The sequence below is a fragment of the Rasamsonia byssochlamydoides genome (genome assembly GCF_041956645.1).
Source record: "Rasamsonia byssochlamydoides strain NRRL 3658 unplaced genomic scaffold VTN77scaffold_3, whole genome shotgun sequence".
Lineage (NCBI taxonomy): Eukaryota > Fungi > Ascomycota > Eurotiomycetes > Eurotiales > Trichocomaceae > Rasamsonia > Rasamsonia byssochlamydoides.
Window position 1 is genome coordinate 513149 of NW_027192386.1, and position 26254 is coordinate 539402.

The following is a 26254-nucleotide window of genomic DNA, read 5'->3' on the forward strand; positions in this document are numbered from 1 at the left end:
TGCATGATAAGGGTAAGGTAGGTGCCTTTTGTGGATCGAGTTCCGGCAGTGTGTGATCAGATCCACGTTAGTGGATAATAAATATACGGCGAACTAAATGTTTAGGTACACCCAACCCATGTGGCAAGGTAGGTAATACATGGATGGATGTGGCCTTAGCGAGTCCCTTTACTGCGAAGGCTCACGCTGTAAAGGTCCAAATAACAGTAATATCAGCGCTTCCACTCAGTTGCGCAGATCACGTGCAGTCATAACACGTGACGGGACAGGTCCTGTGACTGAGAAAGTAGAAGGATATGATAGGGTGACACGAGACGAAGAGTCATCTATGCCATCAGAGTCATAGGAGTCGCCTTGATTGAAATTCAAAGCTCTAGACGCCTGTCCCCGGGAAAGCATCAGCCTTGCTGAGGACAACAGTGGCTCGTTCTCGAGAAATGTAGCCTTTCATAAGGTTCTATGGAGTAGATTTATTAGTCATTCAGGTCCTTATCCATGCAAAGCATCTCAGACGATGGCAGCAACTCACCTTGTAGATCAGACTAGCCAAGAGGCATTCAACTTCGTCCATGTCAACCCGTGACTTTTCCTCGGCTTTAGTTCCAATCCGTAAGGCTGCGGCGAATTCAACGACTGGGACACGTGTCCGTCGAATGGGCGGTTGGCCGTCTTTGGGTTCGTCATATCCTCCAGCAAGGAACACTTTCCGGAAGAGGTTGCGAAGAGCTAGATCACGCCCTCTCTCAAGCGGCAGATAGATACGCCTCTTAACAAACTCGTCTGCTCCGGCCGACATGGCTGCATCGAACCCAACAAGGTTTCCCTGCTTAATGCATTGACAAAGCGGACGGAAGAGACTCTCAAGGCGAGGGAACGGCGCAAGAAGTTCGCGGCTTGGTAGCGTATGCGTGGTGACGAGATGGCAAGGCACAAGGTAGGTGAGGATCAATCTTGTCCACGTTAGTAGGATGCAGTCATACGTGACTGGAAATACTCACTCTCTATTTTTGTAAGCATCCTTATGACACATCTGCCATGCTTGAGTCAAGTGCTCCTCCGCCTAGAGACAGTTGGGGTCAGCATTGATCAATAGGGAAAGCGTTTCCTCTTACGTACTTCCGCGTAGTTCTCTTCCAAGAAGCATATGACTCCGACATAGTACTTGAACGTAACAATGTGGGACTTGGGGAAGGCGTCAAGATCAGGAATATCCCCAGATGATGCATCCAGCGCGCGAAGGACATTCTTTGATAGCCCGACTTGGTTTAGCTATGGTATGAAGTTAGTCCTTCATACCGAGCAAAGTTGGCGGAAGAATCATGCCTTGAAATATGTCTTGAACAAGAGATTGGTGGTTCCGTAAATCCCCCATTTCCGTGACTCTTCGATTGGAGCTCTGCGTCCGGAGAATCAGCCACCATCACAAGCGACATCCCCAAAGCACTTACCTGTCACTCAGACAGAGGGTAAACATGCGGTTGATAGTCCTGGCAGCCTCTTCGAGATTCGCATTCTTCTCGACGTTCGCCACAACATCATCCTGCAATCCATTGCCAAATGCAGCCGGGTCTTGAGATGTTTCTGCGTCTGCCTTAATGGCGAATGCTCGCAGATATTTACCAACGACATAGAGGCATGGCACGGTCCACGCCTGAAGGCTTCCCGTGGAATAACCCCTGATGAGTTGATTGGCCACTTCCTTCCAGGCCTCGAATACTTTCGACCAGCTACCTTCTGATGGAGAGTCCTCAAGTTTGACTATTTCTCCGGCAGCTGTCCAGAACGCAGTGAAGATGTTGACCCAGGCATTTCCCTCTTGCTTGGGTAATTTCACGCCTGTGGTTCGATCTTGAAGAAGAGCATGACGAATGTCCGTCGGAGCTTTTGCGCTATTAGTTGAGTTGAAGAAAGAACGCAATCGATCTGGGTCCTCTGGAGTTGGAGTTGGAGTGATCGTTGCGGCCAACTGAGGGCCAGAACCAGCGGTTTGGGCCGCTTTAAAGTCGACGAAAACAGACGCCATACCCGGATTTTTTCTATTGATCCGGAAGCAGCTATAAATTAGGAACGCTGAATAACCAGAAAATGGAACTCATGAACATGCCATCCTTGGAGATGTATAGTATACCACGATCGCCTCCAAGCATCACGGGAATAGATAATTGATGAGGGCGCGACACGCCGACGGCCCGTGACTGGTGGCCGTGCAGGTGACACCTCATTGGTCCATGTTGGCTGCCGACCCCAAACAGGCTAGTCCACAGTCAAGCCTCCACTTCGCTTAAGCGGAGGGCCACAGCCCTAGCACAAGAAGTTCACAAATCCTCAATTTCGGGCAACAGTCAGTCGTCGGCACACCTCTCTCTCGAGACTCACTCACCACAACCTCAACAAAAGTAAGTGAGCTCAAACCCGTACTGACAGTGGAATTGTTTACTAACTTTTATTTCTAGATGGGTAAGTCCACTATTTCTTGCGCTATTGGTTGTCCGTGCGGCTCGATTCCTGTACCGTCACGCGAACGTCGAGCAAAAAAAATTGAAGAGCGGATCTCTACTGGAAAACAAAATGGCACGGCGAACCCGTATTTATACTGGCACAAAATTCGAGGATTTGAGCGAATGTGAAGGATGGCAACGTTCCGGCTTCGTGAAGGTTTCAGGGTTCGACTGGACACACGACGAAAATTCTTATGTCTGGCGGACGGAGGAATCGAGCTGATGCGATGACAATCACGCTGCGAATGAGAAGCATGGAAGCTGACGGGAATTGTTGCAGGGCGTCTCAACGAGTACCAGGTCATCGGGCGCCATCTGCCCACCGAGGCGAACCCGACGCCCAAGCTGTACCGCATGCGCATTTTCGCGCCCAACGCTGTTGTGGCTAAGTCGCGGTTCTGGTACTTCCTGACGAAGCTCAAGAAGGTCAAGAAGGCCAACGGTGAGATCGTCAGCATCAACGTGGTATGTGACCTTCGAGATGCTTCACGCTCGCATGTGGGCATGGAAATTGAGTGTCAAACTAACGCTCCGGTCCCTTGAAGATCCACGAGAAGCGCCCCCTGAAGATCAAGAACTTCGGCATCTGGCTTCGTTACGACTCTCGCTCCGGCACCCACAACATGTACAAGGAGTTCCGTGAGCTGTCCCGAACCGACGCCGTTGAGGCTCTGTACCAGGACATGGCTGCTCGTCACCGTGCCCGATTCGGCTCCATCCACGTAAGCAACATACCCAGTCGAACTAATGCCAATTCTTTACTGATTCCCTTTTCAGATTCTGCGTGTTGTTGAGATCGACAACAAGGACAGCATCCGCCGCCCCTACATCAAGCAGCTCCTTACCAAGAACCTCAAGTTCCCTCTCCCTCACCGCTCTGCCAAGCTGCCTGGCAAGAAGGTCTTCGCTTACTCGCGGCCATCCACTTTCGCATAAGCGTGATGTGTTTCTTATGGGGGGAGAAGGTTTGTGGATGAATGACTGTTTTATGGCCATAGTATGCATCTGGGACAAAAGCATGGAAAAGAGGGCATGTATTGGCTACCCTCAGTGTAGGGAAAGATGGTCTCTATGTCACGTTAGTCCTTGTTGGTGCCCTCTACAAATGATATCAAAAATTCTATTTTCTTCATCATTACCTGTCTCGGAGGTTCGAGCTTGTACTGATCGTACCCTTGCTCAATCTCGAGATTCGGATACAAAAAAAATTTCCCAAGCTTTTGTCGTAATAATGAGAAAAATTCATATCTATTCTTGCTCTGACCGCTGGAAAAGAAGTTGATACAAATGCCTGTTTCAACTCACAATGGAACTTCCTTCGACTGACTCTCGACCTTCAGTTGGAGGAAAGCTCTGAGTCTCAACTCACAGCACGATGCCAACAACCCCTCTCAATGAGACTTCGGGGAGACATTGAAACAATCGAGACATTATCACTGTTTCATGTCAAGGATTGATGGCAAATAAACTTATATTTACAGGCAGTTGATATAATATCAGCGAGGAAACGAAAATACACAGAATTGTAGTCGCCTTCAGGTTTTACCACTTTCCATGGGTAAACTGTTTACTAAGCAATTTTCTCTGGAACAGCTTAAGAAGCAGAGACCCTGGCTGGCAAAAGAATGCATCAGAGGAGAAGCATTGATAATTTATGTTCTTTGTTTTTTCAAAAACATTCTTTTTTAGCATTTTAAATCCATCCACTTGGGACGGTCAGCTTACATAATGTGTTGTTGACAATGCAAATACCATGCAGATAAACACCAGCGAATTGTCCTTAAAATGCCGTCTGGCATCAGTTCCTACTCCCTTATATTATACTTTATTGTTGGTTTCTCCAATTCAATGCCTTTCAATCAGTTGTGTTGTGCAGGGTCAGCTACGCTATTGCGTCATGGATCGGCCCGCGTTCGGAATGCCCGAAGTCGCGAGCTCCGAACCATCAACCTTGAACCGGCTTCCGAGCCCTAGATTTATCAGCTCGTCCTTGCAGCCCACCAACAGCCATTGACAATCTGCAATTGCTCCAAATATCCATTCAAGATGTTAGCGCGATCGGCCCTCAGGTTCTCGCAGCCTGCGAGACAGGTAAGACGCCTCTATATCCATGTCGATCTCGTTCGGACTGGAGCTAAAAGCCGCGGCGCAGAGCTTTCGCAAATACTCCACCGAGGCTCCCAAGAGCAACAACCTGAAGCCCATCCTCCTCGGAATCGGTGCCATTGGTATTGGTGTCGGCGTGTACAGATACACGCAACAGAAGAGCGCGTCCTCAGAGCCCAAGGAGCGCCCGAAGGTGTTTGTTGGCGGCGACCAGGGATGGGTTGAGCTGAGGCTGGGAGAAACCGAGGACCTTAGCCCCAACACGAAGCGATTGCGCTTTGAGTTCCCGGACAAGGAAGCCGTCTCTGGTGTGCAGGTTGCTTGTAAGAGTCGTCCGGTGTGAAAGGTAGCATTTCGAGCTGCGTTGCGCTTACTGGAGATGACTGTTAGCTGCTATCCTTACGAAATACAAGCCTCCAACTGGAGACAAGGCCATTATCCGTCCATACACGCCTGTCAGCGATGAAGGTATGACGAACAAATTTTCTTGACTTTGCTATTGGTACATGCTCTAACCGGTTTCCAGATCAACCTGGGTACCTTGATCTCGTCGTCAAGCGCTATCACGATGGCCCCATGTCCGAGCACCTTCACAGCCTGAAGGTGGGTGACCAGGTCGACTTCAAGGGTCCGATCCCTAAGTACCAATGGGAGCCCAACAAGCACAAGCACATTGCGTGTCTCGCCGGTGGAACTGGTATCACCCCTATGTACCAGCTCATCCGGGCGATTTTCAAGAACCCGGAGGACAAGACCAAGGTCACTCTGGTTTTTGGTAACGTCACTGAGGACGACATCCTTCTGAAGAAGGAACTGGACGAACTGGAGAACACCTACCCTCAGCGATTCAAGGTTTTCTACCTGCTGGACAAGCCGTCGAAGGATTGGACCGGCGGAAAGGGCTACATCACCAAGGAGCTCCTGAAGACGGTGCTTCCGGAGCCCAAGGAAGAGAACATTAAGATCTTCGTCTGCGGTCCTCCTGGAATGTACAAGGCCCTGAGCGGACCCAAGGTGAGCCCGAAGGACCAGGGAGAGCTGACCGGCGCTCTGAAGGAGCTGGGCTACAGCAAGGACCAGGTCTACAAGTTTTAGATGAATTTCTCAGGAGATCTTCAGCGGTACTAGAGATCTAGAAGGCTTTGTTTCCACTAGGAATAGCGGTTTAGACTCAGAGCTTTGATAGTTTGATTCTAGAACTAGTACTCCGTACCTCCGTGTCGCAGTCTAGCAACAACTACAGAACAACCAAAAAAAAAATGGGGAACAGTGAAAACAAGACCCTATACCCTGTCCTTGACTCCTTAACAGTCATATAATATCTTATATGGATGTACGCACAGTACAGATGTCACGATGTGAGGTGAGGTGAGTTGAATTGAGCACCTGTCTGTAGATTCAACAGATACCCACCCGTCTCTCTCTCTCTCTCTCCATACCTATTATTAGGGAAATATATCCTCTCAGCCTCAAAAGTTATCCATTGTAAGCAATGGCCAGTTAGTGCAACTGATTGAGTCGAAGGAAGAAAAGAAAAAAAAAGAGAGCAAGAAGAATCAAATTTGATATTAGTAGTATATATACCAAGAAATTAACTTCGCGGCCAAGACGTCACGTCCAATTTCGGGAGGGTATGTATTTTATGTATACCCATGGATATTATATGCTCTGTAGAACTGAAGGATCTGTTTGATATATATTATATCACCGTGCTTTTCCACTCACGGATCTGGTGAGATGAGGTCGCAAAGCTGGAGATACTTAAGTACTGTACATACCTATTTAGGCAAGTAAGAGGTACTATACCTATACTCTAACTAAGCCCTATTATCCTACTACGGAATCTCCGTGACTACCTAGGTACTTAGGTACTCAGGTACCTATGGAGCCATTAATAATTCCTTGGTACTGTACGGAGTACTAAATGGACTTGCGGGCGGGAAGATCTTTGCGGGGTATAGTAATAGCGGTAGAGTGCCTACACTAGGTACCCTACTTTATAAACCGGCCTAGAGCCAGCCTGGTGCACACATAACAATAAAACAATAATAACGTGCTTTAAGCACTTATTCAGCGCGAGAGTTTTTTTTATATTATATTGTATTATATAGAGCTAATAAGTGAACAAACAGGATGATGTCAGTTTATTAGTCCAGCAAAAAAAGAAGATAGTATTGGGAAGACGAAGCACGATCGCAATAATAATAATAATACCATAGAGCAGGAGAAAGTTGGCGCATTCGCATTTCTTTTCAGATGAATGAATGAATGACCCTCTGCCCTGCTGGAAGAAGCGACATTTAAGAATTTCTAAGAGGAGAGGAGGCTGTAAAGTCATGATCCCATATTTTTTTTCCCTTGATTTCTTTTTTTTCCTTTCCTTTCCTTTTTTCTTTCTTCTTTTTCTTTTTCTTTCTTTTCTTTTTTTTTATTCCAACGCGGCGCTAAGCTGGAAGAATGAGGAGTGAGGAGCGCCTCGAAGAGACCTGGACTGGATGCTTGTTGGAACATGTTCGGGGCCTACCTACCTAAGTGCGACTGCGGTCATTATTAGCGTTGACCGCAGTGGGCGCCTCGGGGGTACGGGAGGGTAGAGTACGGAGACTATTATTTAGCGATCATTGTTATTATCAAAGCTGCTTAAGCTGGTTCCGCTGCGGCATTGGACCTGGGTGAGGGACGGGCACTCTGTCTGGTGCGGGGCAGGGAAGGGGCACGCGCCTACCGGTGCTTCGCCCACCAAAACAATTCAATTGCGCGATGCGTGAATCCTCAAAGTGCTCGCTATTATTTGCCAAAATACAAGGTTATTATTATTGACTGCTGATTTCAGGGTCTACATAGGTAGGGTTTCTGAAATATTTGCTTGCTTGGGTCAATACTACTGTGTTAGCAATGGGCGATTATGAAGGGCGCTGTTGTGAGTGAAGCGCGTTCGATTCCCCCAGAAATCCAGCTTTCGTTTCGCCCAGATTTAGGTACTAGTACGCGTAAATCCGAGGCTTGAATGACTTTATTTCTGATCGCATTGAAGGAACAATTGCAAGAAAATATATATATATATGCTGTAAGATGGTTTAGAGGGGCCCAGATTTAGGTAGGTGGTGATCGGAGGAATCGACATCAACAAAAGGTGGAGGGAGGGCAAGGGTACTGGACGGCGAAGGTGTCCCGCGAGAGCGGCAAGTATGTTGGCAGGCTGGCAGCTGGTAGCTGCGCCGGGACACCAGAAATAATAGTGTGGAAGGCTGAAGCTCATTGTGGGCTTAGCTAACGAGAGGGTACACCGTAGGACTAGGACCCGCTAAGCTGGCCAAGGGTTGCAACTTGCGACTTTCAAGTGACCAACTCGGGCGTCTCAGTGTGACAGAGGCGCTTGAACTCTGGGCAGGACTTAGCGCCAACGTCGGGGGTGTCTGCTCACCGAGCCCACAGAGCTTAGGCATGGTCAACAAGGGAGCTTGGGTGAAGGACTACCGGCAGCGGCAGCTTACCCAGGCTATTGTTCGCCAGCAGCCGCCTGCTCACAGGCTTGGGCTGGGCGGCGTGTCAGGGGGCCTTCCGGGGTGGCACAGGCAGCTTCCTGGAAGCCTGCAGCATGTGCACCAGGGCCGCCCAATGAGGAGCCGCAGCCGCCTAGGCACAGGGTGACTGGCGCTGGACAGCGGCTCTTCCTCGCAGACGGCAGCCCCGAGAGCGCCCTGCAGCAGGGGCGTCCAGGCGGGCATCCTCGGAAGCCGCGGCATGCGCCCCTACCTAGTATTAAAGCAGCGACGGCCACAAAAACCCCTCCCCCAAAAGCGTACAGTCAGTTAAAAATCCCCAGCTCTCACTGCGGACTCTGGCCCCCGTCGCTTAACTATTTAGTGGGCATCGCCCCCGTCCACCCGCCGCGAAAAAAAATCTTTCTTCCCTTCCCCTCTTGCTCCTCCCTGCCCTCTGCCACCCCCCTAACCTCGCTCGCTACACAGCGCCTTCCATCCCGACCGGCAGCGAGACTACGCGCCTCATTCCACCCTCGTGATCCAGCTGCACATTCTTTTGCGCATATTTCCCACTGCCAACTCTCAAGATGTCACGCAAGGACGATTCCAAGGCCAAAGATGCCATTGTCACCGTCAATATTGACGACTTCACCCGTACACGCGATGCTGTAAGTACTTGGGTCTTTTTTTTTCTTAGTGTTCCTCCCGGCCCTTCCACTTCGCGTCCCTTAAGTAAACAAAGCGTTGGCGCAACCCACCCTCATCCCTTTCCTCCAGGCATCATCCTTCTTTGTACACTACACTCGATCCTATCATCTGTCTCCTTAATGTTTTCCCTCTGGAATTCTTACCTTTGCCCATTTGATACATTCTCAACCTCTTGCCCCCTCGTAACATGTCCGTGAGCCGCGCTGCGTCTCCGCGACGCGTGAGCCAGTCCGCCGAGGAACTGGTCTTGTCGATTCGACGCGCCGCCGATTCCGCCAATGCCGCCAGCGCCGGCATTCGCGCTCTTTCTGGGGTTTATTCGCAAGAACAGCAGCAACTGACATACTCGCAGGTCATCGTCAGCCTCGCGACACTGCAATCTGCTGTTTCCGACTTGTCGCGCGCCTACATCAACCATGCCAACACGGTCTTGAACCGTGGCGCATACACGCTCGACACCGGGGTCCTCTCGAGCGGTATCACGAGCGGTATCACCTCCAGCCTGCTCGAGAATGGTCTCTTGGGCGGCGCCCCTCGCCATGGAAGCCCCGGAGCCAAGTCCGAGGTGGGCGAAAAGAAGAGGCGAAAGCGCGCGCCGCACGATCCGAATGCGCCCAAACGCGCCCTGACCCCATACTTTCTCTATATGCAGCACAACCGTGCCCAGATCGCTCAGGAACTTGGCCCTAACGCCAAGCCCAAGGATGTCGCTGATGAAGGCACCAGGCGCTGGGCTGAAATGCCTGAGTCGCAGAAGGAGGTATGTTCATCTGTCTTGCCGTTCCCAAACAACGTGCCATCTGGCGCTGATTGTTGTACCATTTCTAGGTGTGGAAGAAGCTTTATGCAGACAACCTGGCTGTCTACAAAGAGAAAATGAAAGCGTACAAGGCTGGCCTTCCTATTCCTGACGATGACAGTGCCAAGGCTGCCAGTCAGCTGCAACAGAGTGTCGACCAGGCTGATGCTTCGGGTGAGGAGTCTGACGAGGAGGATGAGTCCTCGCCTGAACCAGAAAAGGAACCTACGCCTCCTCGTAGTGGTAAGCGTCGTCGCGCAACTGGCGATGCGAAGTCAATCAACAAGGATGTCACGTCCCCTGTCTCTGCCAAAAAGGGTTCGCCTGAGAAGAAGAAGCAGCAACAGCAACAGCAGCAACAGCAGCAGAAGGCTGGCGCTCCTAAGAAGGACGAGCCCGGTTCGGCGCGTAAATCCCTTGGCGGCGCCGCTGACTCCAAGCGATCGAAGAAGAAGCGTAAGAGTGAGGTTGAAGCTGAGGAATAAAAAAGTATCCATGTGGTCTTGTGAATATTCTGTACATGATTTTTTTTTCTTTGCTTGCTATCTTCTGATCTGCGATGCGCTGGATGAGACAAGGAGTTGTTGGGGGAATCGGGTCTTTTCTCGTCTTTGGCTGGCAACGCGATTTTGCGGTTTTTGCTGAATGTTCTGGGGTTCTGTATGTTACTGTGGAATGATATGTCTTTATCTTGAGCCTTGACCTTTTCTTCGTTTTGATAGTTGCTCGTTCGCGTCCACGGTCACACGACTTGGCGGGGCAAACGAAATCCGCTAGGCTGATCCATGCCACCTCGGCGTCAACTAAGCGCTTGACGCAGTTGAATCCTTTACTGTACACGCCAGGACGACTTATTCATCCACGAGATCTCTTTCAAGTTGTTATTTGTACAGCTACACCGGTAGGACAGAATCGAGACGAGTCGCGATGTCGCTCTAAATCATTGGAATGATTTCACACTACACCCTAAGAACAGTGGCATGATGGCGTGTGTCTCCTGGTTGCTGTGTTTGCTCTGTTGCGACAACCTGAGATCGTCTCCAGCTCCTGGTTCTGATCGCGGTGGTAGGATCCGATTAATTATCTGATTAGTGGGAGAACAAACAGATCGTGATCCATTCGAAGTGATGACAGAGTTCTGTTCAAGGTTCACCCTTGTCAATCACCTGTATCTCTAATTTGTTCTTTCCTGATGAGTTACACGCTACTATTGACTCTATCTATAATTATACAGAGTTAGCAAATTGATTAGCATGCATTCTGCGTCATGCATCGATGGACGAGATCCTAGTGGCTGACTCTCGAAGTCTTTATCTTATCAGCAGCATGCGGACCTCCCCGTTACCCCACTCTCTCCAGCAGTCCCCGGATTTTTTCCTCAACAGTCGACTATTAATATACACACTACTTGCCGATCAGGATCAGACAATTGTCTCCGAGTCTTGTTCGAGTGTCTAGTACTTGATATCTTGCCCGACATTGCTTTCATTAGGTTTTTTTGTTCTTCTCCCAGCACCATTTGCCTTCTCTTCTAGGGTGGAGGATCACCAGCGAGCTGCTTCCAAGCTCCGTCGGCCAACATGCAGCTCATTCCTAAGGAGGTACGTGAGTCATTGGAATTTCAATTGAACGGAAATAAGAAGTATAATACGGACTGCAATGCCCGAGAGAATTGCAGTCAGCATGAACCTGACTGGCCTGGTCATTTGTGCGAGGATCGACAAAGTCGATATATTCTATGGCGATGGATAGGCCTTGGGGAAAGCATTGATCGGGGGCTGTGCTAATGCAAAATGATTCCACTAGCTCGACAAGTTAGCCATATCCCAACTGGGATTTCTTGCTCAACGTCGTCTTGCACGAGGGGTGCGGTTGAACCATGCTGAAGCCGCTGTATGTGTCATCTCTATTTCAGCTGTCACCTTCCACTACACCCGCTGCTAGATATCTCTTCTATAATTGCTGCCAGCGTGCATTGCCTACTGTGTCACTGATGGTAGAAATCGAAAAAATTGACTACGAAGTATGCTGATTTGATATAGGCTTTAATATCCTCCAATCTCCAGGAAGTATGTACCTGCAGAGTCGCTGATGTCTACTTCTCTGCTGACTCCAAACTTAACAGCTGATCCGTGATGGAAACCACACAGTCGCCGATCTCATGTCAATCGGCAAGACCATGCTCGGTCGCCGTCACGTTCTCCCCTCCGTCGTATCGAGCCTTATAGAACTCCAAGTCGAGGGTACCTTCCCGACTGGCACGTACCTGGTTACCGTTCACAACCCCATCAGCACCGACGATGGAGACCTGGAGAAGGCTCTTTACGGTAGTTTTCTGCCGATACCGCCGAAGGAAGCTTTTCCCGACCCAGACCCCGCGGATTATGAACCGCATAAGGTGCCTGGTGCGGTCATACCGGTCAAGAACACGCGAGTGGAGTTGAATGAAGGCAGGAAACGGATCAAGCTGAAAGTTATGAGCAAGGGTGATAGACCAATTCAGGTATGCTGAAGTAAATTATATTTCCTCTCTCTCTCTCTCTCTTCTTTTCTTTTCTTTCCAGATGGGGATTTAGGATATTCCCATTAACGATTCCCAGGTTGGATCTCATTACCACTTCATAGAAACCAACCCACAGCTCCATTTTGATCGTGTCAAGGCTTATGGCTACCGATTGGATATACCCGCTGGAACATCGGTTCGCTTTGAACCAGGAGATACTAAGACTGTCACCCTGGTGGAGATTGGAGGCAACAAGACGATCAGCGGGGGCAATTCCATCGCACCGGGCAAAGTTGATATGAATCGAGCAGAAGAGATTGTACAGCGGCTGCAACAGGCTGGATTTTCGCATGTTCCCGAACCCGCAGGTGACAGCGCGCACATCAGTACGTTTTCCATGGAAAGGGAAGCCTATGTTCGCATGTTTGGCCCCACCACGGGGGATCTCGTCAGACTGGGAGCAACAGACCTTTGGATCAGAGTCGAAAAGGACTTGACTGTCCATGGTGACGAATGCACCTTTGGGGGAGGCAAAACCTTGCGTGAAGGGATGGGTCAGACTTCTGGGAGAAGCGCTGCTGAATGCGTGGACACGGTCATCACGAATGCGCTGATAGTCGACTGGAGCGGAATATACAAAGCTGATATCGGCATCAAAGACGGCAACATTGTTGGAATCGGCAAGGCGGGCAACCCTGACGTGATGGATGGCGTCCACCCGAACCTGGTGATTGGATCCTCTACCGACGTCATTGCTGGAGAGAACAAAATCGTAACTGCGGGCGGGATTGACACCCACATCCACTTCATCTGTCCACAGCAGGTGAACGAAGCGCTTGCTTCAGGCATTACGACCATGCTGGGTGGTGGAACCGGTCCCAGCACCGGCACCAATGCGACTACCTGCACACCTGGCCCAACTCACATGCGCCAGATGATCCAGGCGTGCGATTCCTTGCCAATCAACATCGGCATCACCGGGAAAGGCAACGACAGCGGCAAAGAGAGCATCCGAGAGCAAATCATCGCCGGTGCTGCAGGACTGAAGCTGCACGAAGATTGGGGCAGCACACCTGCTGCGATTGATACGTGTCTCGAGGTGTGCGACGAGTTCGATGTTCAGTGTATGATCCATACGGACACACTCAACGAGTCCGGTTTCGTGGAACAAACCATCAAAGCGTTCAAGAATCGCACGATCCACACGTATCACACTGAAGGAGCGGGTGGCGGACATGCTCCCGATATCATCTCCGTGGTCGAACACCCCAATGTGCTGCCCAGTAGCACCAACCCAACCCGGCCGTTCACATTGAACACTCTGGATGAGCATCTCGATATGCTCATGGTCTGCCATCACCTGTCGAAGAACATCCCCGAAGACGTCGCGTTCGCGGAGAGTCGCATCCGCGCCGAGACTATCGCGGCCGAGGATGTTCTGCACGACTTGGGAGCGATCAGCATGATGTCGTCTGATTCGCAGGCCATGGGTCGCTGCGGGGAAGTGATACTGCGGACATGGAACACGGCACACAAGAATAAAATCCAGCGCGGTCCGCTGGCCGAAGACGAGGGCACAGGGGCCGATAACTTCCGCGTGAAGCGGTATATCAGCAAGTACACGATCAACCCGGCCATCGCGCAGGGCATGTCCCACGTCATTGGGAGCGTCGAGGTGGGCAAGGTCGCCGATCTGGTGCTGTGGAACCCCGGCACGTTCGGCACGAAGCCGGCGATGGTGCTGAAGAGTGGGATGATCGCCGTTGCTCAGATGGTAGATATCCCGAGGTCGAAAGTCTGTATATGTAACTGTGGCTGACTTTGTGATCAGGGAGATCCCAATGCGTCTATACCGACTGTCGAGCCGGTGATTATGAGACTTCAATTCGGAGTAAGGATGCCCATGCCCATCCTCTCTCATACCATATATCATGCATACATGCCTACATGCACATGTAAAATATCAATCAAAAAACCGACTAACCGATTAACTACTTTTCAGGCCTCCCTCCCCAGCACATCCATCCTGTTCGTCTCCCAAGCCTCCATCGACAGGGGCGTGATCCAATCGTACAACATCCGGAAACGAGTCGAGGCCGTGAAGAACTGCCGCGCCATCGGCAAGAAGGACATGAAGTACAACGACATGATGCCGAAGATGAGGGTGGATCCGGAGAGTTATGTGAGTTGCTGCGCTCGCTTCCCGGAATCATTTTTGCATTTTGCATTTTCTTTTTTCTTTTGAGTTTGTTGGGGTACTGACGTATTAAAGACTGTCGAGGCAGATGGAAAACTCTGCGCTGCTGAACCGGCGTCCGCGCTGCCTCTTACGCAGGAATTCTTCGTTTACTGAGCTGAAGAAAAGAAAAGAAAGAAAAAGAGAAGAAAACGCCTAACCTAGTCTAGTCTCCAGCTGTGCGGAGAGCAGTTTGATTGATTCTGCCTGAAGCCCTACATGAAATGAAATGAAATTAAAAAAGAAAAGAAAATTCGATACTCGATCTGGATCTAGGTCTCGATCTCAGTGAACAACAGCTCTGGACGAACGAACACTCGCGAGCGAGCGAGCAATTTCTGTGTTCGTCCATATATATATATACAAGTGACATGACAATGCGATGTCAAATCATGAAATATACTATTTATTTTGAATTCCTTCCCTTTCCCTCTCCGTCTCTCTCTGTGTGTTTCTTTTGCCTCAGTTGGCCTTCCCTGTGCTTGTGCTTGTCAATGTTAAAGACTGAGTTTAGGTAATTTGTAACGTAATAATAGACCTCGATTACCTCAATACCTCCAGTTGATTGCTCTCTCTCCCTCCCACCTCTCTACCTGTCCCTCCCCCCTTTTTTTTCTCTCCCTAAAGTTCGGTGCAGCAACCCTATCTGAAGAAAGGGAGAGAGGGGAGCTTTACTAAAGTTGAAACGTCTCCAGATGAGCCATACGAGCATATGCTTACTTATATATCTCTATGGACATATGAATTATTAGATGAATTAATTAATTAAGCGACGATAGAAAGGATAGTCAATATGATTGATGGATTGATTGATTGATTGATTGATTGATCCTGTTAGGAACTTCGTTTCATATCTTTTCATTCCATTGCATTCGAGGTCGTTTCATTACCTACTTTATTTCAAATCTTGGAGAGTAGATACATAAATAATACAAGAGAAGAAAAGGAAAGAAAAGAAAGAGAGGTTTTGATCGTTCTTGTACCCTCGCCCGGTCTGGTCTGGCCCGAATTCCTGAAGGGCGGATCGCAATTCATCAGATGGACGTAAAGCGGCCCGAAATAAATAACTTTCTGAAACCGTAAAAAGGCGACACGCAGAGAGATAGTCTGCTGGGGTAATGTGCAAGACACCAACCAACCAACCGATCGAAGGAGGAACCAATTGAAGAAGGGATAAGGATAAATGATGATGGATACAGTTACAGCTCAATCTCCTCCTCCGTGTGGTTATTCCCCGCTGATACCAGAGACACTTCGCTCCAGGCATCAAAGGTCCCCGCTCGAGCGGCGTGGTACGCTCGTAAACGATTTTTGAGCGCGATAGAAGAGGAGGGGGAGGAGGTAGAACTCTTGTTGAGGAGGGTATCTTCGCCGGGGCCGACGATCAAAGAGGGGTCGTTGCCACCGGCGTTGCCATCGTTGTCGTTAGATGGAGCTCCTTCGATATAGAGGTCGCTGGATCCGTCGGTGTTGTCGTCGTGATTCTGAGATTCGAATAGCGAGATGGGTATTGAAAGCTGACTCTCTGATTTTGTAGCGATATTGCAGTTGGACTGGCTGGTAGGATCTGTAGTGGACAACGAGACAGACATGACTGATTCCTGATTGTTATGCTGGTCCATCTCGTGTTGCTTTTGCTTGGACTGTTCTGGTCCCTTCTGTCGGCGGGTCTCTCGCATGTAAGCGGGAAGGGGTCCATTGGTAAAGAGCATCTGATCTTTCATCTCTTCCAGACAGTCTCTGATATTGCGGATTCGGTCCTGTACGCTGTCTTCGTTCCGCTGATATGAGTAAGAGACAGCCTGTGGAGTGGGCAGAATGCCGTTGGCGCTGCCGCTGGTAACGGAGTCCACGTGTTCATCATCCATGCTCTGATGTGAAATGCTAGACTGCTGGCTGGAAGTCATAAAAGATGAGCCTTCTTGCCGTACTCTCTTGCTTGGCCTCAACTCGCTCTGATCAAGCATCTCTCTCATGTATCTGTCATGCGAAAAATCCTCTCCAGAGCATAAACGTCCAAAAAGGCTTCTCATGGAGACTTCCTCATTCCAGGTCTCAGGATCGACGGTGCAGGGATAAATGTCTCTGGGCTTGAAAGCTGAGACAAATTCGCAGAGCTCGGAGTAGGATGAGTGACGAGAATAGGGAAATTGCTTAGATGGACTATTAGCAATGTTTCACCGGAAGCATAGATGAACAACTTACAATAGTACGTGGAAGCTCACGTCCGCCTTTGTCCCGTAGCCCAGCGCTTCCGTTCCCGTCACTCACTTCAGTACGATCTTTTTGGCCACTGCTGATGATGGCTACTAATTCCCTGAGAGAGATGTCGCTGTCATCCTTCAGTCCATACTGATCAAGAGACAGAGTTTTGTTCTTTGATTTGAAGGCAGAAACCAGAGCTTCTTTGGTCTGGGATAGGACTTGACTGTCCTCAATCTGCTCCAGACACAGCTTTTCGAGCTGCTGGACGGTCGACTCGTCCGGCAATTGGAGCTCATGGCTCTGATACAGATCGCCTTTGCCTCCCCCTGCGCCTAATTCCGGCACCTCCGACCCGTCGCCTGCGCGGGTGACAATAGGTGTGATGAAGACTGCGTTTCCTGATACCATCGTAGAGCAAAAAGCTCCTGGTTCGCAACTGTGGATTCGCGCACCCTCGTCCGCGGTCAAGCAGCCGGGAATGAATTTGTTGCCCAGTTGAAAGCCACAGAGAAAGAGAGCATCATCAAGCCCACTCGTGGTGTGAGACCGTGACGAGAGTGACTGATAGAGGCCTAGCTGGTATCTATCGACGTGAACCTGGCTCTCGTTAATATATGTCTACGACGAGATCTGAGCCGGAACTGACCTTGGAATTCAACGCCGCGGAGAGAGCTAGCCAGACGTCTTCGTAGCCAAATGTCCACGCTCTCAGATAGAAAATCGTGTCATCCGAATAATGCTGGACTTTCTCGAGGAGCTCCCTAATTCCTTCAGCTTTGGATGGAAACGTTCTGTAGATGTGAGATTTGATGGCGAAGGTTGTGTCGAGATAGATAGTGTCGAGGCGTTTCAAGCCGCAGGTGTACGGGATGAGAACAGGATGTCGGACCAATTTGCTCACCCACCAGGATTCAGCTATTCACGATTGTCAACAATAGATCGAATGCATTTTCATTGTTCGAGTGATTCACTGTGACTCACCACGAATGTCCCCCGTATAGAGAATTGATTTGCCGTCGCCTTCAATGAGAAACATCACAGCGCCCGCGCAGTGGTTCGCATCTAGCAGCGTGACTCGAATCCGTTGGCGAGGGGTCAGCTCGATATCGGTGGGAGTATTCAACGGAATTGGCCTCTACCAGAATGAGTTATGCCCAATCTATAAGGAAGAGAAGACTGACCAGCAGCTTCGCCAGGTGTCCATAGTGCTGCTTTCTTGACTCCAGGATGCCTTTTGTGAAGTTCATGCGATGCGGGTATTTTTCAATCCGCAGTAGCAACTACATTTGGATCCAGACTCAGTGGGAGAAATTCTTTAAGTGGTTTAACCAATCTGGTACAAGTGGGAGAAGAATGTACAATGCTACACATGTAATAGATAATACAAGTGAGGTATAGGGAACGACTACAAGTTCCTGGAGTACTTACCTCCCTTGTCACAGCTGAACAGTAGATGAAGGGTGACCGAAAGGATTCCAAGCCTTGCAGGTGGTCGCTGTGGACATGGCTGAGGAAGCAAGCCAACGGCGCTGGCTTGTCGGGGATTTTGCGAAAGTAGTCGACTGCAGAACGTTTTAGCACTTTGACTCTATCCAGAGCAAAGGACAAGCATCAACCTACTCCTAATAAAAGGAAATTCTGTTGTTGTCAGTGAATTCGATATCTCAATCAGTCCAGTCATCGAACGTACCTTCCACGATCCCGTTGAAGGTCGACATGTTGGAGGGTTATAACTTCCTCACTTGGTAGATTGTATATGGATTCAACGTCGTAATCTCCATGGCAGCAGATGCCTCTGGAAGGTTACAGATGAGCTTTTAGCGAAGTGAGATGGAAGGTACTTTGAGGTAATGAGAATTACTTCCTCTATAGTCTGTCGCCAAAATAGGCAGGCGTTAGTCGACTTCCCTTTCCCCTCACGTGACATAGACCCCGCCGCTTTCAGCTTAGTCATATGGAATGACTTATGTAATCCACCCCTCGCATAGTTACCCAAACCGTCACTATTGATTACATTATTCAATCTTTACAGTTTCTTATAAGTATGTTTGTCAATTCGTTCAGCTTTTATTACTTCTTGGCTGTGGCAAAAGCAATTGCATATGTGGAGTGGAAATTCTGAGTCTGAATACGTTATTAAAGCCCTAGAAAAACATTCCTCATTTCGTAATCTATACAAGTCTCATTACTCTAATGCTGATGTTTCATAGAAAGAACTCTCAGGGTTTTCAAAATCCCGCAGCAATTCGCCAAGTGTTGGCGGGCAACAGTTTAGTTCAGCTAAGAAGCAGATGTCATGACGTCTCTTTTTTTTTTGGCCGAATCTGCAACATCAAGCGAATGACGAAGATGGATAGAATTATACACGACAAAGGAGAGGGTCCTGGCCTTCAAATTTCCCCAGAGCCAGCTTCGAAATCCTATTGCGTCCCTTTCAAGCTGTCAGAAATTTTCACTCAGCCAAAAAGAGGTCGCATGACAACCACCCTTTAGCTGTTGGATCTTTTCTGGTTGACACAACCTTGTCCTACACCTTGCTACCCTCTGTCAAGGTGTCCAAGCCGTGTAAACAGTTCGAATTCCATCCTTTCTCCAGCCTTTGGCCCTCTTAGGATTTGACCAACCATGTCAGACCCCGGTGGAAAATCGTTCTCAAAACATGGCTCGCCCATTCCTTTCATGTTGGTAAGTATGGCCTGGCGGAAGTGCCAGTTCAAAAGTTCATCTGGGGGTCTGCTAGGGTTCGAAGTAAATGAACGATCAGGGTAGGTTCCTGCAATATTATCCACGTCCGGGTGGAAGCAGATAATCTTATAGCCGTGCTATGACAAAGATCAGCCACTATATGTTTGGAAGGACAACGGTTATATATTTCATACATTTGGAGAAATGGTGAATGCGTAAGTGTCAAAAAGTGTGTGCATGTGATCTCGAAGGAGAATCCCATTTTGAACAGAGTTAATATTGTCTCCGCCTGGCCCTGGAACCGTGATATATTTATTGAAGTTCAGCTGATTCCAAAGTTCTAAATATGCTAGGGGAAAGATGTGGGTGGCCTGGAAACTATCCCAAACTCCAGCCTCGATATACTCTTGGGGGTTGCGGACTTTCATAACGATGCATCCGCCATCGCGTTGACGTACATCATTTACAAAAGCACGATGTCTCGTTGCAGATGGTAATTTGGTTACAGTCCGGGTTAGAGCATTTTCATTTGTGATATTGATAGTCACTAGATTCTATCTATCAGCATCACCGTCCGTTCTTTAAAAAAGCAAAAGAAAAAAAACCTGCTCACTGTTTGAGATAATGTAATAATTTCCAGATTGCACCGGGTTATTATCTCTCAGCACTTGCTGATTGCGTTCGTCTCGCAAACGCCAAGAATATACGGGTTCAACAACAAGAACCGCTGTCATGTCGTAGAGCAGCTGATTTGAAACACCTCTTGTGACATGAAGGCCTCCAATCTCAACTGGGGGCTTTTGATTGTCAAAAATGTGCACATTTCGACATGCTGCACGGGCTGTAAGCCTTGGCACAGGTGTAGCAGGACTCTCAGAAGACGCCGCTGACAGCTCAGTTGGAGCAACATGAGAAGATCCTGTATCAGGAGCCGGGATAGTCGTAGACAACGATTGAGACACAGTATTCTGCTGAGTTCGACGGCGAGCAGTTGGGAGCTCTCCTGATGGCGATGGCGATTTATTTGCGAGGCGGCGGGATCGACGCTGAAGAGGTGTATCAGCCATGTTGTGGACGAAGGGGTAGATCAAACGATTACCAGAAGAGCTGCAACTAGGTGACTGAACGTTGGTGGTAGTCACCACTGCTGCCTGTACTATTAGGTTTACGGACCTGAGGAACCTACCTAACCACGTAGTTGAACAATACAAACAACATAGTCGGATAGGAAGCACTTCTCTTGCAGCGGTGACTCAGTGCATTATGGAAGAGGCAAACTTAATGTAACTAATCTCGTGTCGAAAACTTCAAAGTTGTTGAAATTCAAATTCTCATCCACATTTATATCAGTTGTATCGAAGCAGGATTCATAAATGGAAAACAAGCCTTACAGGTCTCGCTTCGCTCGACTGCGAAAATACCTGGTCTATGCCAGGAACTTTTGCCCCCGGGGCGTACCTAGGTAATTTTTATAAATTATCTACTTTCCAGGTGGGCTCCCTACCTATATTCCTTGCAATATGTAGTTCTTGCTATATCCCCTAGTAATATTTGTCTCCCTCAATAATAAATATCCATTGCTAATAGCCTAATACATTTCCTCTGCCAGTTTATATATCTCCTACTAGTAGGGGCTAGGCCAATTTCGTGAATTTGGTGTCGTATGCTTATGTATATATGTTGCTTTTAACAGCCACGTGACAGTGTGAACAAACGGAACAGAATGCTTTATAGTATAGGGATGAAGGGAGGAATCTCCAGTTTAATCCTCACTTCCTCTCCTTGTGCTGGCTCTAAGTAACAGAGCCGACTGCTTGTAAGGGATTTCACTTCCATCAGTTCAACCTCAAGATAGTGGGGCTGTCCAGTATTAAATCTACCAATTAATACTAACCTAAAGGGGCTATATCACATGCTCTCGAATCTCATCAGGCAATCTCCCGACTTACTCTTAACTGAGGTGGTGTGATTGTCTTGTCTGCTCGCTATACAGCTACAAGTGGGAGAGATATCAGTCGTCATTAGCTAACTGTCTTGTAGCAGATTAATTCTAACTCAAAGATGACCCTACCAGATCGAATAGTTCAATCCCAGCGTGCCTCTAGCGTACAGCGTAGACGTGGTGTAAACCGTCCTCATAACGGAAATCTACGAGCTTGTCAAACGTCCATTAATGCCAGCAGAAGACTATAGCAGCATTGAAGGAAGAGAAGCTAGTCGTAGGAAGGACAACAACAACAATGCCTACCAGATATGTCGTAAATTTGCTAAATTTGACAGACAACACCTCTGGTGGGTCTGATGGCCAGTTTGGTCGACAATCTCCATCATCGATCACATTCATCCCAGCCTTTTCTTTTCGGGAACGATAGGAATCGCATTGATGGTTTGATGCCCGACAGTGCAGTCCCACCCTGGTGATGGTTCCTCCCAGCTGGCAGCCCACTTGGAACCTTGACAAACCGATCTCGAGAGGGGAGGGTGGGGGAGTCCAGATGACCATCTGCAGTCTGTATTGACGATGGCTGAGATAGGCTATCGGCCAAGAAATCCGTGGTGCTGGTAGGAGGCCTGCAAGGACGATGGAGAGATTCTGCTGGCGCCCGGAGCGGCCACGCGAGCGCCATTCTGATTAGCAGCCCGGTCAGGGCGGATTGCTATGTGGGCGTCCAGTCCCAGCGCACAGGCAGGCCTGGAGCAGACACGCCTAGAAACTGGCCTCTGTAAGTTGTTACCTGTCAGAAGTGGAAGAGCGATCGATGAGCTGGTCACTTGCTGGTCACTTGCGAGTTGTCGCGCTGCAGGTCAGACTTTTCGACCCTTCAAAAGGGCGCTGCAGCCCTCAAAGGTCGCTGAGTTTGTCTCTCACCTGTGCGACTTCTCCGGCACCCGTTCCAGCGCGAGGAAGAGGGATGGGATCGAGCCATCATCAGGCGTTCCTGGAGCTAGCCGCGTTGCTCATCCTTGCCCCGGCTGTTGCGTCGCCCAGTTCAACAGGCCATTTTCCTTTATTGCCTCCCAGCACATCCCCCGTGAATTGATCAAATGCGGTGGCTCATTCCGATCTAGAACGCTCCGAGTGACGAAAGGGGAATCTGATCAAAGCCGCCGATTCATTAATTAGGAGCCCCACTGAGCTGTCCCAAGCTTTTTGGCCGGGTGGAATCCCCAGATGAGGAACGTGGTGAGCCTGTAGTGGTGACACTGTGCCAGAGGAAATCCTGCGGTTAGTTCTCCCTTAATTTAATAATCTTTCTTGCGGAAGTTAAGTGGTTCCCCTGGTCGGACAGGAAGTCAGTCTCCGTCTCTCCTGCCTTGTCCATTCCTCACCTCCGCCTCCGCCTGCAAGGCGAGAGCCGTCATAAAGCCCTTTGTCGGTCCACTCTTGCCAGGTGAAAACACTCCTGACGACAGGCTCTGCAAGACTTTCTATCACCGCTATCCAAGAATCTACCCTCACTACGCCGCTCACCATGCATAAACCCTCTATAGCTCAGCTGGTCTACAACGCGACATTCCCACGGCCCAAAACGTCGGATCCGGCCTCATTTTCGGCGCACATCACGCGCAATCTTGTCCCCGAAGTGCGCATTGAGACCTCGACGTTCTATGGCTCCCTCGACTGCATCGAAGCGCAGTATCCCGGGTTGGACTACTCGTATCCCCCGCATCGCATGAGGCTGAGTCGCTTTCCATGGCACCGCAAGCTGTTCAAGGTGTTCGATGAGCTGGGTCTGACAGAAGCGGAAATTTCCTCGTTATGCCGGTGGGAAGGCACGAAATCCGCCCGGGAGAGATACGAAAAGGAAGAAGGGGTCATCGTTCGTGATACCACGGCCGAAAATGTCCGGGCTGCCACGCCGCCACCACCTCCGTCGATTGAATGCCATTCCGACACTTTTGCGCAGCCATACAGTGAGCAGGAAGCAGAGGTGGAGGGGGATCCGTTGGGTGTGCCCATCGTCCCGAGGGGGACTAGTCACCAGTCCGACAGTGACGACGAAGAATCAAGCGACGAAGAGATGGAGAGCTACGGTCTTGAACTCAACCAGCGGCTTCTCTATGCCACGGCGGCACGCGAACGAGGCGCCGATATACCGCTGGACGAGGACTGGGAGCAGTGGCTCAAGGAGGCTGTTGAACGCGGCAACTACTCCGACATGCTCCATGCCATCCGGACCGGTCAACCTCTGAATCTGTTGTCCAGCAACCAATCCTCTAGTCACGGTATGGTGGGCCAACTCCGTCTGCCCACACAGTCGACCATGGCTTTTACCTACAACTCGACACTGAGAAACCCGTCCAACAACGCGTCTGGCAGGGCTAGGTAAGTTGCATCGAGATTCGAGCAGCGACAGCTACTGCCAGCGCATCTTTGCATTATGATTTGAGCAGTGATTTCAGCGGTTCTCTTCCTTTATTAGACTGGATGATTTCTGATTTCGAAAAATGGCGACGGTTTCCCCTTTTCTCTCGTGCATGTGTGGCGTTTTTTTCCTCTTCCAGTCCCTGCGGCGTTACACGGAGGTGCAATATCTTTGACAAGGAGTTTCGTTATCTGGTTCAGCTTACTGATGGATAGACTGGAGTTTTTCTTTCTTACTTCCAACGGTTTCCCTCGAGTTACGACAAATACCCTTGCAATTGCTTCTTAAAATATGATCAGTTTAGTTAATGACCCTACTTAATTGCATGCCTCCTTTGAGCGCTCCATTTCGTTGATAAGTATGTTGCGTGCAGCAACAGACGTTCAAAGCATTCCACATGTTCTGTGACAGTCCATATGTAGACGATTAGGAAGTTTCGTAGCCAACAATATTACAGTCGATCTTTACTGGACTCTCAAGCTCGCCGTGGTGAGTACCTAGCTAGCTAGCTAATGCTTCGATGATCCATAAATAAAGATAATCAGGGGAAATTTCTACTCCGTATATCCCTTCCATTCTCTATATATATAGACCTTACTCACTTTTTTTTTCTAATATGTTATAGAAATATGTTCGTAAGCAATGAATTGGCTAAACTAAATTCTTCATATAGGAATATATATATAGCAAAAAATTAATCATAATATCTATTTATAGCGAAGATAAGCTATACAAATTCTATCAAAAATATGCATTGTATCTACTTTTAGAAAATGACATCTTGAGAGTTTACCTAAAACTAATGAGATAAAAATAATTAAATGTATGTACACGTAGGCTTTAGTGACAAAATAATTAGAGAACTTTATAATTTTAATTAACGGTTTTCTTATATATTGGAAGAATACACTATATGCGATTTGATTCTTCAATAGATGTTGATTAAGGGATTTTTTTTTTCAAGAATTTTTCTTGGGATTTTTGACCTACAGAAGTATTGTAACCCTTTTTGGGTACTTGGGCAGTTCCTCCCTGGCATAGAATTATAATTACGACCATAGGCATAAGAGAATATTACAATAGGAAAATATAGTAGGTACTACTATATAGATGTCGAAGCGGGTTCCTTTTTTGGGGAAAAAAAAGGGAAAAAATGATGGACCACGCTTGGGAGTGCTCAATTGAACTGTTGGCGGCTTTGCGTCGTGTGACCTGACACCCCCCACATGTGACTACTACCAACGTTGGGGCTGAAAGATAGATACCTAATCCATGTAATCGACCCTATTTTTATCATAAGGCCGGATAATCTGTCAGAGTTTAATAATAAGATTCTGACACTTGCATCATGGGACATATATATGAGACAGAACTCCCACATGGGCTATCCTGCCTAAGAAACCTTTTGGCAATCCTCAGGCTCAGCTGTCCTTCAAAGATTGGTCTATCTCCTCGTCAGTAAGACCCAAATCCATGAGCGGTCACTGACTGCATATATGTGAACGCTGTCACTTGGAAGCTTGCACCTTAGTCAAGTGCAATGGCGCAAGACTCGTCTACTGCCAACTTCAAACTGGCCGACGGCCACGGTTACATGCTGGATCGCAGCCATATAGCCGCCTGCCGACTGAATCTCCAACATTTTCTGTGGAAGGAGGTGTTCCAATTCAGCATACACCCTGCCATCCAGCTCCCCGTTGACCGTCCCGTTCATATTGCCGACGTTGCCGCAGGCACCGGTCTCTGGCTGATCGACGTTGCTCGTGAATTACCAGCAGCGCAGCTGGATGGGCTGGATATTGACCTTACTCAAGCACCGCATCCACGTTGGCTCCCTCCGAATATCACCCTGCGACAGTGGAACATCTTCGAAGACGTCCCCAGTGATCTGGTGGGAAAATACGACCTCGTCCACGTGCGACTTCTGGTGCTAGTCCTCTCCGCTCTGGATCCAAAGCCAGTCATCCGGAACTTGCTTCAGCTCGTCAAACACGGGGGTTACCTGCAGTGGGACGAGCTCGATTGCGTGAACATGCATGTTAAGAAGGTCGATCCTTCGGTGCGCGCTCCCGCACTGGAAGAACTTTGTAAAATGTCCTATTCGGATGGGCGACACGACTGGGTCCTCGATCTGCCACAACTGCTCATGCAAGAAGGCTTTCACGACGCTCAGCTGGAGTACTATGGCGACAAACCAGAACTAGTGCGCGCCTTTAATGACCAGCATCTGCTCACCATGGACGAATTCGCAGCCGGGCTAATGCGGATTAACAAGCAGGAGGCGGCAGCCAAGTTCTATCAACTTATCCGGGATGGGTATCAGGAGTGTGTTGACGGCGCCGCATTCTGTATTCCGCGAGTGGTTATCGTTGCAAAGAAGCCCAATAATTGATTGATAATCGAGGACCTGTAACCACTCTCCTGTTCTGGCATTCCCACAACCACGGGCACCAATTTAGCAGCCTTGATTAAGATCATATAATTTCTATCCATAGATAAGAAGGCCATGTAGGATGTCAAATCCTGTATTATTTGGTAGCAACACATCGAAATAATCCTGAAGGGGAAAAACCTCCAACAACTTACAACCCTAAGAAATGACCTTCCATCACGTGCTCTGGCTTCTAGAGACAGATTATTGTTCAAGATCAACGTACCTACC

General features: G+C 48.9%; 12 protein-coding genes across 12 annotated transcripts; 8 read left to right on the plus strand and 4 right to left on the minus strand.

Moving 5' to 3' along the window:
- Positions 1 to 373: 373 nt before the first annotated feature.
- On the minus strand, positions 374 to 2023 carry VTN77DRAFT_4248 (uncharacterized protein; the record flags this gene model as incomplete). Its single annotated transcript, XM_069420286.1, has 6 exons — positions 374 to 457; positions 530 to 950; positions 999 to 1060; positions 1117 to 1269; positions 1324 to 1396; positions 1449 to 2023. The coding sequence occupies 6 exons, from the start codon at positions 2021 to 2023 to the stop codon at positions 374 to 376; spliced, it is 1368 nt and encodes a 455-aa protein (XP_069281919.1).
- A 430-nt stretch (positions 2024 to 2453) lies between these two features.
- VTN77DRAFT_4249 (60S ribosomal protein eL20) lies at positions 2454 to 3434 on the plus strand (the record flags this gene model as incomplete). The annotated part of the gene is made up of 4 exons (XM_069420287.1): positions 2454 to 2457; positions 2779 to 2963; positions 3044 to 3220; positions 3276 to 3434. The coding sequence occupies 4 exons, from the start codon at positions 2454 to 2456 to the stop codon at positions 3432 to 3434; spliced, it is 525 nt and encodes a 174-aa protein (XP_069281920.1).
- A 1110-nt stretch (positions 3435 to 4544) lies between these two features.
- On the plus strand, positions 4545 to 5699 carry VTN77DRAFT_4250 (uncharacterized protein; the record flags this gene model as incomplete). Its single annotated transcript, XM_069420289.1, has 4 exons — positions 4545 to 4589; positions 4651 to 4927; positions 4995 to 5072; positions 5131 to 5699. The coding sequence occupies 4 exons, from the start codon at positions 4545 to 4547 to the stop codon at positions 5697 to 5699; spliced, it is 969 nt and encodes a 322-aa protein (XP_069281921.1).
- A 2093-nt stretch (positions 5700 to 7792) lies between these two features.
- On the plus strand, positions 7793 to 8628 carry VTN77DRAFT_4251 (uncharacterized protein; the record flags this gene model as incomplete). Its single annotated transcript, XM_069420290.1, has 3 exons — positions 7793 to 7813; positions 7875 to 8251; positions 8472 to 8628. The coding sequence occupies 3 exons, from the start codon at positions 7793 to 7795 to the stop codon at positions 8626 to 8628; spliced, it is 555 nt and encodes a 184-aa protein (XP_069281922.1).
- A 48-nt stretch (positions 8629 to 8676) lies between these two features.
- VTN77DRAFT_4252 (uncharacterized protein) lies at positions 8677 to 10081 on the plus strand (the record flags this gene model as incomplete). The annotated part of the gene is made up of 3 exons (XM_069420291.1): positions 8677 to 8757; positions 9150 to 9557; positions 9626 to 10081. The coding sequence occupies 3 exons, from the start codon at positions 8677 to 8679 to the stop codon at positions 10079 to 10081; spliced, it is 945 nt and encodes a 314-aa protein (XP_069281923.1).
- A 1095-nt stretch (positions 10082 to 11176) lies between these two features.
- Positions 11177 to 14452, plus strand: VTN77DRAFT_4253 (uncharacterized protein; the record flags this gene model as incomplete). Its single annotated transcript, XM_069420292.1, has 8 exons — positions 11177 to 11197; positions 11403 to 11489; positions 11639 to 11665; positions 11722 to 12099; positions 12197 to 13873; positions 13931 to 13990; positions 14102 to 14281; positions 14372 to 14452. The coding sequence occupies 8 exons, from the start codon at positions 11177 to 11179 to the stop codon at positions 14450 to 14452; spliced, it is 2511 nt and encodes an 836-aa protein (XP_069281924.1).
- Positions 14453 to 15534: 1082 nt separating this feature from the next.
- VTN77DRAFT_4254 (uncharacterized protein) lies at positions 15535 to 18258 on the minus strand (the record flags this gene model as incomplete). The annotated part of the gene is made up of 8 exons (XM_069420293.1): positions 15535 to 16488; positions 16541 to 17137; positions 17187 to 17455; positions 17522 to 17675; positions 17722 to 17820; positions 17969 to 18102; positions 18161 to 18178; positions 18231 to 18258. 8 exons carry the CDS (start codon positions 18256 to 18258, stop codon positions 15535 to 15537), a joined length of 2253 nt encoding a protein of 750 aa, XP_069281925.1.
- Positions 18259 to 19077: 819 nt separating this feature from the next.
- Positions 19078 to 19653, minus strand: VTN77DRAFT_4255 (uncharacterized protein; the record flags this gene model as incomplete). Its single annotated transcript, XM_069420294.1, has 2 exons — positions 19078 to 19362; positions 19420 to 19653. The coding sequence occupies 2 exons, from the start codon at positions 19651 to 19653 to the stop codon at positions 19078 to 19080; spliced, it is 519 nt and encodes a 172-aa protein (XP_069281926.1).
- A 153-nt stretch (positions 19654 to 19806) lies between these two features.
- On the minus strand, positions 19807 to 20292 carry VTN77DRAFT_4256 (uncharacterized protein; the record flags this gene model as incomplete). Its single annotated transcript, XM_069420295.1, has 1 exon — positions 19807 to 20292. The coding sequence occupies one exon, from the start codon at positions 20290 to 20292 to the stop codon at positions 19807 to 19809; it is 486 nt and encodes a 161-aa protein (XP_069281927.1).
- A 1106-nt stretch (positions 20293 to 21398) lies between these two features.
- Positions 21399 to 22081, plus strand: VTN77DRAFT_4257 (uncharacterized protein; the record flags this gene model as incomplete). Its single annotated transcript, XM_069420296.1, has 3 exons — positions 21399 to 21517; positions 21760 to 21948; positions 22030 to 22081. The coding sequence occupies 3 exons, from the start codon at positions 21399 to 21401 to the stop codon at positions 22079 to 22081; spliced, it is 360 nt and encodes a 119-aa protein (XP_069281928.1).
- A 617-nt stretch (positions 22082 to 22698) lies between these two features.
- Positions 22699 to 23556, plus strand: VTN77DRAFT_4258 (uncharacterized protein; the record flags this gene model as incomplete). Its single annotated transcript, XM_069420297.1, has 1 exon — positions 22699 to 23556. One exon carries the CDS (start codon positions 22699 to 22701, stop codon positions 23554 to 23556), a length of 858 nt encoding a protein of 285 aa, XP_069281929.1.
- Positions 23557 to 25132: 1576 nt separating this feature from the next.
- VTN77DRAFT_4259 (uncharacterized protein) lies at positions 25133 to 25984 on the plus strand (the record flags this gene model as incomplete). The annotated part of the gene is made up of 1 exon (XM_069420298.1): positions 25133 to 25984. One exon carries the CDS (start codon positions 25133 to 25135, stop codon positions 25982 to 25984), a length of 852 nt encoding a protein of 283 aa, XP_069281930.1.
- Between the last annotated feature and the right edge of the window lie 270 nt (positions 25985 to 26254).